At 45.9% G+C, this 12459-nt stretch overlaps 2 protein-coding genes across 2 annotated transcripts; both read left to right on the forward strand.

Annotated features, from left to right (window-relative positions):
• Positions 1 to 255: 255 nt before the first annotated feature.
• Positions 256 to 3952, forward strand: LOC131885126 (dynein axonemal intermediate chain 7-like). The gene is made up of 4 exons (XM_059233066.1): positions 256 to 1779; positions 2070 to 2422; positions 2508 to 2734; positions 2799 to 3952. Exons 1-4 carry the CDS (start codon positions 409 to 411, stop codon positions 3194 to 3196), a joined length of 2349 nt encoding a protein of 782 aa, XP_059089049.1. The 5' UTR covers positions 256 to 408; the 3' UTR covers positions 3197 to 3952.
• A 6692-nt stretch (positions 3953 to 10644) lies between these two features.
• On the forward strand, positions 10645 to 12053 carry LOC131884857 (organic solute transporter subunit alpha-like). Its single transcript, XM_059232750.1, is given in 1 exon segment — positions 10645 to 12053. A coding segment is annotated over 1 exon segment (945 nt). The 5' UTR covers positions 10645 to 11028; the 3' UTR covers positions 11974 to 12053.
• Positions 12054 to 12459: the final 406 nt, after the last annotated feature.

Below are 12459 nucleotides of genomic sequence, written 5' to 3' on the forward strand. Positions count from 1 at the left end.
TCATTTGAATCCCTTAAATAACTGTGTCAATGGAATGTTATTTTTGTTTCAAAGAGTAACAATAACAAGAGCATACATATGCAGTAATGTTTTCAACACTTCCACTAAAAATGAAACCAATTGAAACTAAAGGTCAAAAATTTTGGGACTCCACTTAGTGAAGAATCCATCTGTTGGTACTATCTAGTCGGTCAATCTTGTTTCCTTGATCCTCTTCCTTTTTCCTATTCTAGTTCAAATCAAAGTGCCAACATGGCGGGCAAGAGAAAGAAAGCCATGTCGGTTCCTCTCTTAAGAGTCGAAGATAAAATGTACGAGCTCTTTTTATTTCGATCAAACAACATTGGGAAATACCGCTTTGCGTATTGATTAAACACGGAGAGCTATGCTTCTTCATTCGGGGTCAAAATGCCGGGGCGTAAGAAGGGAAAAGACGATAAGATTGCAAATAAAAAGGCCAAAGACTCCATTGACCGAGCCGACGATTCCGTAGACGAGGAAATAAACGGTCAGACCAGACCTGAGGAATCACAAGATGAGTATACGAGTTTGTGTAAGCGAAAAGTCAACTTGGAAAGAACCAATCGCATCTTGGCTGAACATGACAAAGTGGTCCAATCTCTGATCAACAAGGCCAGGGAAGACCTTGTCTGGGCTCAGTATATGAAATGTGATGGCCTACCTGATCCCGTGTGTGTTCGAGAGCTCAACACTTATCTGTCCCTGTGGAAAGACGACTCTAAAGAAGACATTGATTCGGTATTAGAACGGACCAGAGAGGTTCTGCCAATCATGACCACTTTGGAGAACCTTATCGAGAACCCGGACGAATGGGAAGTGCCCGTTCCCGAATTCATGCAGACCAAGAGTTTCAAGGCCAAGCTGTTGGAGCGCACAAAGATCTTCAACGAGATGAAGCGCCTCCAATTGAACAAGCTAAATCGTGCAACCTATAATCTCATTTTGGATGTGTCTCCTATGGTGGATCCTGAGAACAATGTTCTGAAGCATTTCCTCAAATCTGATCTAGTGGCCTTGGGACTTTGGGGAAATGTGGTGGCCAAAAACATGCGGGTAAAGGAAACAAATTTTGTGGACTTGGGCTTCGAGTTCGAACTTCCCGGTGATTTGATTGGTAGCATATTTGCAGTACGGGTTATGCGTGTGGAATATGATCATTACTCAAAAATGTGCAAGTCCAACAAGATTCCACCCAGGGCTGCCAAAGACATATCCACTTATTTCGAACAAGTCAGCCAGAACATTCGCACCATTGAGGAGGATCTAGCTCGGAAGAACAAAGAGACTCAAGAGCTCAAAGAAGCCCAAAACGAGATTCAACTCGAGTTGGATGAGGCCCTGAAGGAGCGGACGAGGATCCAGATCTTGGACAAGAAAAACAAGAAGAAAGGTCAGATTCAGCCTCCAGGCATGGGGAAGGCAAATCCCTTGGTAGAAGCCGAGGAACAGATCTCTCAACGTATTGATGAGCTGCAAGTGGCTCAAATGGAGTTGAACAAGCGGGAAAAGGACATGATCAAGCGCGAACAAGATGAATTGGAACTGTCTCTCTTGGCCAAGGACAAAGACCCTCAGCAGCAAGCCAAAGAGATTCTCCAGGAGAGGATTGATCTCTACAAGATCGATATCGACGAACATGAGTTGAACCTGCGGAGAAATACCATTTTGGGCGGAGTCTTTTGTTTCGACATGCTCCATATTCCGCCTCAACCGAAGAAAGTTGGAAGTTGGGTCATTTGCGAATTGGAAACTCCACAAGTAAGATTTACTTTAGCGGAAAGTTAAAGATTGAAACACGAAACCTCGTCTTTAGGAACGAGGAAAAGCGGATCAAAACTCAAAGGCAACGAAAGCCCCTACTAAATGTAGGCCTTGCTCGTAAAAGCATGACGTCCCAAGAAAAGACCGCGGAAAGCAGTCTTTCAATAGCCAGGATATGCACCAAAAAGCCTCTCTAACAGCTTAGAAATCCTCTGGTTCAGTTCTGCGCATAAATTAACCTTGGATCACATTCAATTACAATCCCTGCGTTTCAATCTTTCTCCCAGGTTCTGAAAACGGTTCCATGGAAGGCCGACTATAAATCCCCTGCTCCACCAGAAGAAGGCACTGTAACAAAGAAGACTCCTGAAGAGATTGAACGCGAAATCAAGCTCCAGGAGATGGAACTGCAGAAACTTGTTCTCGTTAAACTGAAGCTCCCGTCTTCGAGTATGTGGTTTGAGCCCCCTACCATTGTTCGTTGGGAACACGAATACCGCTACTGGAGTACCGAAGGCTTCTATGACATCAAATTTGATGAGGGCAAACAAACTCTGTCCTTTCGTACTACCAGTTTTGGGATTTTTGCCCTCTCAGCGTTCCGCTTTTCCAACTTGCCTCTTCAAAGTTGGGAACTCTCGTAAGCAAATTGTCACAATCAAAGAAAAATGAGCTTATGTATAGCACGACATAATGTCATTAGTGTGTCATATTCATGATTGCAGACCATTGTCGGAAAACAAGACTCTGATAGCATTGAGTGCGGCCGCTGTTCAAGCCGAGTTCGAGATTGGCGAAGGTTTGGTGACCTTGGTCAAATTCACTAGCGGGAATAAGCCCCCGGTTCAAGGGTTGTTGGATCAACCCATGAAATTAAAAGATCTGATCAAGGAAATGCGAGTACAGGGAGTGGACATATTTCCGGACTACGATTCTCACTGTTATATTGAAGGTATGAGTGGTTGGATTTGGAGTCGTCGAACCATCTTGTACTCGCTACATCTTTCTGTTTTCAGGTTTGCCTCTGAAGGACATCCAAACGGAACAGCATCTTTATAACTGTATGGCACTCACGGCTAATGCTTTGAATTTTTCATGGAGCCGCTGGAACTTGCTCTCAGGCTACGAAAAGTTGATTATGCAATACCGAGAAAAGGTTCCAAGCCATCCCGAGACTCAACTTCAAGTGGTCTTAGTCACTCCACAAAAGACCTCGGTTCTTGAGTGCACTGAGGCCTCCCAGACCTTCAGTGATGAGGCTGTTCCTGGAATGGGCAATTTAGCTGATGTCTACACCATGGCACTCGATCTTGGCTCAGAAGAGGTTAAGAAACAGATTCCCAAGGCCAAGGCTGTATTTGTGAACACCGTTTATGAATTCTTGTCTTCGGCCAAGATCATATCTTATGCATAGGTACTTTAAATGTATTGCCTTGCCCTGGTCCCTTTCCATCGCTTATTGTAATAAACAAGAGGCTGTTGAAGACCAACAAAGCATTTTGAGCCCGCATTCTGCTCCAGGTCGAGCTTTGCCCATGTACAAGCTCAACGTCGGCTCCAAATAGGCCTGTCTAAGGCCACATTATCCCATCATTGAACGCGTCTTCTCGGTCGGAGAGACATTGTCGCATTTCGAGCCAGCAGTGTTGGCACACTTTCAAATAATAAGTCACCGTCCATGCTTGAGAGGAATGTGAGCAGCCTCGTGTTCTAGTTGGCAAAATGGATCAAAGCCTGGATGACAGTCAAGACAAGGGCTATGTGAGCCCCTGTTGGCTCGAGGATGGGTCATTCCATCCCGTTTGTATTGTCGTGATATCCGTGGGAATTGTGGTCTTCTTCATCTCAGTGGCGTGCATCTATCAAATCACGAAGCTGTGTCGAAAACTCAAGGCCGACTCTCGAATGGAGAAAGAGACCACAGCCGAAAAGGCCGAAGAATCCTATCGTTTGAGCCAACCCAACTCGAATACTAATCTTCTCCGTCCACCACGGCCTAACCATGTGGATCGGATTGACACGGTCGAGACCTCATTTATCACCAATGCGACCGCAAGCACGTCCGTGTAGCCACCGACGTTAGGCCCTGATTATCATCCCTTCCTTTCCAGTCAAAAACCATTGCTCAAATTAGAATAAATTACGCAGACTATTTTTGTCAAGCTCCCAAGATTGGTACATTATTTTAATATCAGAAGTGGCAATCAACCCTCAGAGAGGTTGTAGATGATAGCACCCAGACTTTCGTTCGATTGCATGGCTCGGTCAATTTGCTTGCGGTTCCAACACTTGTACATGGCCACATAGCCGGACATACGTTTTAATCGGAACTTTTGTAGAATATCTCTGGCTTCCACGTCGTCGTCACCAGAGATCTCGATCATCACAGCGTACTTGAAGATGTCTGGCTTGACACTGTTGGCTTTCCAGCACTGCACTCGTTTGATTACGTACGACTTGGACAGACGCTTCAAAAGCTCTGATGTCCTTGTCCACGTTTTCCAATCCCGGTCCAATTTGGGCATCAAGTCATCATTCAGGACCTTGAAGCCCATGATGATGTAGCCCAAGGTGGGACCTTTCTCTCGTCGAACGGATCGTACGGTGAAAAAGTAATCACTGGTGGGATCGCCATCCTTCTGCAAGTCATCGGGTAGCACCTCTATGCTCGGGATAGGTCGGAAGGCTATGAAGGGAAAAGGCCGATTGAAAACGTTGCCTTGGATACTCTCGGCCAAATGGAGCACGAGGCCTTCAGCACGTTTGAGCTCTTGTAATTGCTTGGTTTGATCTTCATATGTGTGGCATTGGGAGAATAACTTGATCTTGGTGTCGGGTCTGATTTGATCTCCGTCGAACGACATCTCCTTGCCTGCACAGATGTAGATATGGCTGGAATACGATGAGGTCGCCACTGTCTCGGCTAGGCTAGAGACGTGTTCACAACCATCCAGTTTCTATGACTCCAAAGTTGCACTGAGTGACTCCAAGACAATGTTTAGGACCGAGCATTGAAAGGTTGCTCTTGGAATCCGTATAAAGTGTGTAGCGAGGGAAAAAGTGGGAGCGGCCTTTAAGACTCCACGAACAAATCTCGTAGAGGGGGCTATTTCAAGCCGATCGCGTGTCGACCTTGTATGACGAGAGACGGCTTTCTATGCCTTTGGCTCGATAGACAAGGCCTTTTCTCTTTTCTTCCACTCGCTTCTCCTGCTTTGGGGAAGCATTGGAACGTCCAAACGGGCTTGAGGACGGGCTCGCCGAGGCTTGAGGACTTTCTTCACGAAATGTCGTTAAATATAATAACCTTTTTGAAGTGAGAGTCAGCGTTTAACGAGGAGAGTGTGTGTTTGTGATGCATATGCCTTGTTTGTACATAATAGAATATATGAGAACAAAAAAGTTTGTTCTGAAATCAAATCTTTCTATAAGAGAAATGCGAGACAAGGATTCCGCGTTGGTTTGATTCTTCGCCGCCAGATGGCGTTAGAGGCACAAGAAAGTCCAAGTTCCGACCCTGGATCAAGCATGCGACCTCTACGTAAAAAAACAAAGGTCACTGCTCCCTTTCGTGCAGTGTACTCTGCCTTGCTAAAATCGAGAAAATGTGGACTGCGCTAATTTCAGTCGTAAACACGTGTTTAAAACAATTTGACGAGCCGTCATGGTCTTTGTGGAGAAAGTCTTCAATTATGCCTTTCTTCAAAGTGGGACAACGAAGTTTCGAGAGCTCGATTCGAGTGATGCATGTTCCTGGGATAAGTGCAAAAAAACAAATCACCTTTCCTACTGATTCTAATTTGCCATTCAGTGGCAGAAATTTTCCACTCAAAAAAATGGGTCGGTCATTGAACTCCCCAAAATTGAATTTGGCACATCATATACGTAGAACAGGTTGCCAGAAACGAGGCTCTCCAGTCTCTTCTCTCCACAATCCACGTAAAAGGTCATTCACAATGGAGGAAAAAAAGGACATCTCCCTCATGACAGCGCAGTTCCAACCTCTCAGCCAAACAAAGCCTTTTGTAATTAGGGTTCTTTTCCGATAAAGGCAAAAACAATGGTTTCTACGTCCTACATACTATATAGGTCTCGACTCGAGGAAGTGAAAAGGTGAATGAACGGACATTCCGACCCAATGTGTGAGTCGTCCTCGAAGAAAAAGATGCCTTGGCCCACTCGCATGATCTACCACTACAACTAATACTAGTCGTCGTTGTAGTAGTAAGTAGTGCTGCTGGTGGTGGTGGTGTTGTTCCGTGCTCACTCGCTCTGTCCCTGTTCTTTAACTTTGGAAACTTGCAATAAAAAGGACAAGGATAAAAACAAATCAGGTCGAGAAGGAGTGGATAAGAAATAGTTGGAATGGCTCAATCCACCTTGTGTGGGCGTCCTCGGTTCTCGCGATCCGATCCTGCTCATATGGAACGCGTTTCTTGTATCAAACACTCAAAGAGGACATGGGGACATGGGGGACAGGATTTCGAGAGCGACGTGGAATCATTGGGTGGCATGCGCACGGACTTCCGCTCTATGCAGTGAGGAATGTACATCGTGATGTGATGTGGCTAATAATTTTTCATGTCTAGTTTTTGTCCCGGTACAAAAAGATTGCCTGTACTGTAACCTGCGTACTCCTCACCCTGAGTCGATCCAAGATCCGAGGTTATTGACTTCCCCAGGAAGAAATGGGACTAGATCGAAGAAGGGGCCATCGGTTTTGTTGAAACCAATGGACAGATGGAGCCATTTAACCTCAAATCTGGTTGAGCAGTCTGCTTGCTTACCTATTAAACATTCGTTGATAGTCTCATTCACTGTCAGTGACTTCTTTCGGTGGTTCATCTCTTCGAATGGGAAATCATCGGAGTAGTCCGATTTCACCTCAAAATTCGAATCGGAATGAGTTCCCAGGTCAGAAAAGCAGCTCAATGATCGCGCAGGAAGTTGTGCCGACCGCGTTTCTTGCTGTTCAGGTAGCTCTTGAGACCGGGGAATGGGGTCGATTCGTTTTTGCAAGAAATCCAAGAGTTCATTGACATTTGGACACGACTGCAATTCCTGGGCAGCAGCATCCTCGGTTTTAGCTTGTTTTTCCTCCCGGGGAGCCTGGCATTTCGCAGAGGATGAAGAGGATGCACCTAATGGAGGTGATATCTTGAAGATTTCAACCGAATTATTGGCAGAATCACTCGACTTGGGCTTTTTGATGGTGGGCGGGATGACATCGAGGTAGACCGTGACCGATTGGTTGGGTCGAAGTAAACGTAGAGAGTCGATGGTCACGTGTGGTCCACCATTCTCGGAGTCCTCTTTGGCCCTGCTCACGGGACACTTCAGCACTTCCTTTCCTCTAGATTCGGCCAAATTTGTGACGAGGTCTCTTGTAACAGTCATATCAATGGGAAACACTTATCACATCTATTGACATTGAAAACGAACGTCTATTCAAATCTTTCTACACCACTTGAGACACTCGCAATCACAATACAAGAAAACACACAATGTTCCTTTCCTTAAAATATGCGTCCATTACTCAACTAGTTTGGGATGTCCTTTTCGTGATTTGACAAAATACAGAGGAAGAATTGCACTTTCAATTATACTAAAGTTCGATTGGGATCACTTGCAGCACCGGAGACGGGGAATTGAACTAACATTCACACCAAGAGAAGAATCCCATCGGATTCTAGCTTTGACAACCAACCAAGTGGAACCGTTGTTCCAGCTCAGAACGGAGGATGGGACTCGCTTCTCACATACAACTTGGCTCAGCAATCTTGTCCAATTTCAAGTTGGATGATGGTGATGATGTGAGGTCAGCAACATTGGGCTGGCTAGACTCACTGGTCGCTACAGCTCAGGGATCCCAACATCGGCCGCACGCCGCGGATCCACTTTGACAGGTCGTTTTTGCCGTGAAACGGAGCGGGTTTTTTTGCCGCAAGTCCGAGGCACAACCAGCTGACGAGAATGAACTGCCAAACCTTCGGAGCAACCACAACCTAAGCCTCGCAGCCTCGGACTAAAGTCCGCTTTGTGGCACCACTATGACAGAAGAACGGCGCCGAGGGCAATGAACGTTGTTCCTCATCTAGGCCCATGGGAAGGGACATACGCACACACACAAGCACCAGTCCCCAGCACTCCGCACCCAGCACTCGGTTCCCTAAGTCGGAAGCCAATGGAACGGCAACCACCGTTGTTCGGAAAAAACATGCCTCACGAGCTCGCCAGGAGGGATTCACAAAGGCCAAGAAGACCTAAGCCTGCGTTGAAACCGCACGAAATCCTCATTTCTTGTGCAAGGCCGCCGCCGTTCGTTCTTGTCGGCTTCGTTTTCAACGACGTCGGTGGGACCAGGCTCGGCCGAGAAGTACTGTACGCTTTGCCGTCCGTTCCTTCAATCGTTCGTTCGTTCGTTCATCCCCTCGCTTGTAAGGCAATACGATGCTCTACTTCTTCAACGACAACAACAACATCAACATCAACAACAACGACTACTACTGCGGTGACGACCTTAACAAGTAGTGGGAACTAAATGAGGCACATGTTCGAGTGTCCAGTTTCGTTTATGAATGTACGTATAGATGAAGAATCCCCATAAACTTGGAGAGGATCCTTTATTTCATGTATGCGATGAAGTGTACCGTGGCCGTGATGTAGCCAGCTTTGGCTTGATTATATATTCGATAATCATAAAATACATGCCATAGATGTCTCATTTGGTCCTTAGACCAAAGGCTGCTTTTCAATCCAAGATCGCCGAAGAGAGACATAAACGTCTCTTTCTTTTTACCTTTGAGCATTCATAAAGTATGCTTTACTCTGACCGAGTTTCAAGACCAAGTTCATCGACCTTTGCATTCTCTTTCTCTTCAGTCTTGCCTGCTAGCCAGCCATCTTCTAGCTGCCTATCTATCTGGTGCAGTAGCCAGCCTTTTCCTTCACAAATGCCAGGCCGAGTCTTGAGGGCTATTGACGTAAGAACAACCCAGTTGGCCTCGTTGAGCAAGGCCTACTTGGTCTTCACTAAGCGATGAAGCAGGCCCGATGGTGGCTAAAGCTCGTCTACAATCCAAATTTCTTCTCATTGTGGCAGGGAAACGAAAATGTGTCATTACGATGTTTCATTCTATTCTTTTGAGATTCAAATCCAGGGCAACTTTTGATTGATAAGGATATTGATTATGTCGGCCATTGCATTTGTTGGCGTTTCCAATGACGTGACTCTGAAACTCCAAATGAATTCGGCTGTTTGAGCACCCTCGTCATATTTGGAGGTCAATGTCCTGAAAAGAAGGGAGCACCTCTCGTTGCTTCCCACTTGACTCGTTCCTATGGCATGAAAAATTGAGAAGGCCTACACGGCGTTTGTCTGCAGCGGTGGCTGTGCCTCCTTTCTGAAGTGAAGGTTAATCCAGGGCATGGATATTGGGAGGCAAGGCCCGCCTGGACATCTCTGTTATGAAGCTCGAGAAGAAAGCCTTCAGCAGCTGCTTCAATCTCGAAAAAGAACCATGCCTAATTTAGAGGGCATTGCACTCTGAGTCCTGCTTTACGATCCATTCAGGAAGCAGGGGTTTACGGGGACCTTGCTTCCATGACTATGAATTTAGAGGTGATCATCTCAATGTAATCTAAGTGCGTACCTTCTAGTTGTTCTTCGCTACCAAGAACATGTTTGACTTGACTAAAGGAACCCAGTACCGTTCAATTTGATGGGAAGTAAACCCTGCTTTTCGTTTTAGAAGTCGCAAAAAGTCCCTTTCGAGACCCCGTTTTGACCCAGATCATACGCAGCCTCAAGTGCATTCACTATGGTCCTCTCACCAACTAGAAAATTCTGCCTCTAGCTCGTGTTATTGTACTTACTGAGCAATCTACGTACACTGCATATTGTACATGAGTGGGAGAGACACCTTCATCAGATGGACTTGTTCGTCACAAGTGTACAACGTGTAATAAAGTACTGGCTTGTTAACGCTTTCTCATTTGGTTGTTTTACTCTAGAAAATTAGGAAGAGCTACCAAAAGGAATCTGTTTCCAATTGGAGTCTTTTTAGATTAGACCCTGTCGTATCAGGAATCTACAAGTCCATTTGTAGAAAACACGAGGATCTGGTTCAGGTCTGAAGGTTGTACAAATTGCTCGGGAGAGGCTCGTGTGCCTTCTGGTTCTTTCTGCTTTTGACAAGGACGTTTTGGAACTTTGAACTTGTTGATCCTATAATCAGTGGCTGATGATGGTTGCACAAAAGTATGAGGAAAAGTGCATGCAAATGAATTGAGGGCATTGCGTTCCACTTTCCGTGTTTTAGAGAGGTGGCTTGTAGCGTGCGGGCAAGTCGAAGCCTTTCGAATTTTCAGTTCCCGGATCAATATGCGACATACATAGATATTGATTGCTTTTCGCCAGACAAGGGGAGCATATTCAGTTTTTGTAATGTCTCAACATGTCAACAGAGGGAGGAAAAGAGCTAATCGAGCTAATCGGGCCCTGAACAAACTCAAACGAGTGGGGGGAGTGAGAGCCCTCTACCGATATTTTTTGTCAATAGATATGAAAGTGTCTTGATGAAATTGTTCCAATTCCAATAAAACGAAGCCAAGAGGAACTGCGTATCAAGCGTTCTCAAATTTCAAAAAACGGTTATACCTTTCAAAGAAAAAGAGATAATGACTGGGAATTAGTCTGAGTTAGCTTTAATTGTACGCTTTGTATTGAAGTCAGGCAGCTTCGTACCTAATAGAATGTCGATACGGCCCAATCTAAGGGAATGCCAGATAAGGAACAGAATGCCCCTCCTCCCAATGAGTTATCTTGAATCTGTCCGCCAAAATGTTGCTTTTTCCACGGGGAAAAGCATTGATCATTCATTCCCTAATCAAGGATCAACGTAGGTTGGAATGGAGGCTTAGTGTGCATTCAAATCATACAAAAATGAGACGCTTCAAGTTCTGTGTGTCTCAGTGAACTTGGGAAATCTCAAGCAATCTCGTTGGATACTCGGAGGCTTCGTCATGATCATGGGCTCTCCTGAGTCACCTCACTCTCTCACTGAAGAGCGTCGTTCGCCCCTCCAAAGCTTGGAGGTGTTCTTCACCAAACTCAAATGTTGATATAAGCGAGGAGTACAATCAACAGAAGATATATTCAAGCCCTCGTTTCCAAATAATACCTTGGGGCTTGCACCCATCGCCAGAAATAGGAGGGACTGGCAATCAAGCAGTGCGGTTTCCAACATGGCGGACGACGCAAGTGGGAATCTGACACAAAGTCAGGCTTCAGAGGAATGTCCACCTTATGGGACTTACCCGACCTCGGAGCAATTTGCCACTGCCTTGAATGGCTGGGCCATTGGCTTGTACGTGTACTCGGCCGTGGTAGTGTTGGTTCTGGCCTTGGAATATGGGCTCCTAGTGGGCCATTTCCTGGCTCAGGTGCCCACTTACCGACAGGTTCCGACTCTGTGGGTGAATTCGGTCTATTTGGTGGTGGCCGTCTTCACCATGTTCAGTGTGGCCTTACCTCAAGCCAGTGACTTCGTGTGGCTCTTCTACAAGGTGTACTTGGGCATGGCGATGGGCTATTTCGTCCAGTTGACCATGTCTTGGTACGGCGGAGAAACGGCCATGATTCAACATATTGACGGGGAATGCGTGAATTTCCGGATTCCACCTTGTTGCTGCTGCATGATTTGCCCGAAAACGGCGGCCTTGACGAAGAGGCGAATCCGCTTCATGAAGGCCATGGTCTATCAGATGCCATATGTGCAAGCTGCCACATTGTTTGTGATGTCGGTCTTGCAATTGGCCGGATTTTTAGAACCCGGAAACATGAGTCCGAAGGAACCTTATCTTTACTTGACCATCATACTTGCTATCAGTTTCATGCTTGGCATTTGGGGCCTATTTGTGTTCATGGATATTACTCACTGACACAAGCTGTTGGTAGATTATCAATACCGGGCAAAATCCATGCTACTCAAGCTTATCGTGGTCTTTGTGAACATTCAGGGGATTCTGATTGACATCTTATGCAGCTATGGCGTGATCAATTGCATCCCGCCCTTCATCAGCTCTAACGCGGTCGGATCCATTTTCAAAAGTGTGTGTGGCCTGACTGAGTCAATTATCCTGGGCAGTCTGGCTTTCAATTTGTACGTCAAGGACAATTCTCATCTCTAATGAAGTACAAAAATGCGTTTGTGCTACGCTTTTTAAGACTGAGAACGTATTGGTGCAAATAAACTCGATCTGATGTTGGACGGTTCCTTTTATTTCGGGCCGTCATTGTGATGGCAGAAACACTGGCTTTGAAGGTTCCGTAGCAACGGAAACATGGAGCGATCGTCTGATTAACACTAGACACCCTATGTCATTATATTCTGTCAGAGAGAGAGAGAGGAGCGAGGAAGAGAAACTTTCCCCCATTTCATTCTTTCTGAAAGAGAAACGTCTGAGAGAGAGAGAGGGAAGAAGGGCGAGGATCAATGCTTCAGTGGGACAAGGGGTGGAACACGTGGAGCGACCCAGACAGGTTCAAACCACCCTCCCTTTCATGTGATGCAGCATCTCCTCAGGAGACGAAAGTTTTCTAACATGAGGGTTTGTTCTGAAATCTTGGCATTTGAAGATTTTTGAATGCGCTTCTTTTGAAGAGACCTCGCTAAG

Source organism: Tigriopus californicus, chromosome 8 (assembly GCF_007210705.1).
Source record: "Tigriopus californicus strain San Diego chromosome 8, Tcal_SD_v2.1, whole genome shotgun sequence".
Lineage (NCBI taxonomy): Eukaryota > Metazoa > Arthropoda > Copepoda > Harpacticoida > Harpacticidae > Tigriopus > Tigriopus californicus.

Bases quoted from the DNA above. Each gene is read 5' to 3' on its own strand.
- LOC131885126 (XM_059233066.1), top strand. From the start codon at position 409: ATGCCGGGGCGTAAGAAGGGAAAAGACGATAAGATTGCAAATAAAAAG. The intron at 2,423-2,507 runs GTAAGCAAATTG...TCATGATTGCAG, and splicing joins CTTCAAAGTTGGGAACTCTC to ACCATTGTCGGAAAACAAGA. The intron at 2,735-2,798 runs GTATGAGTGGTT...TTCTGTTTTCAG, and splicing joins TTCTCACTGTTATATTGAAG to GTTTGCCTCTGAAGGACATC.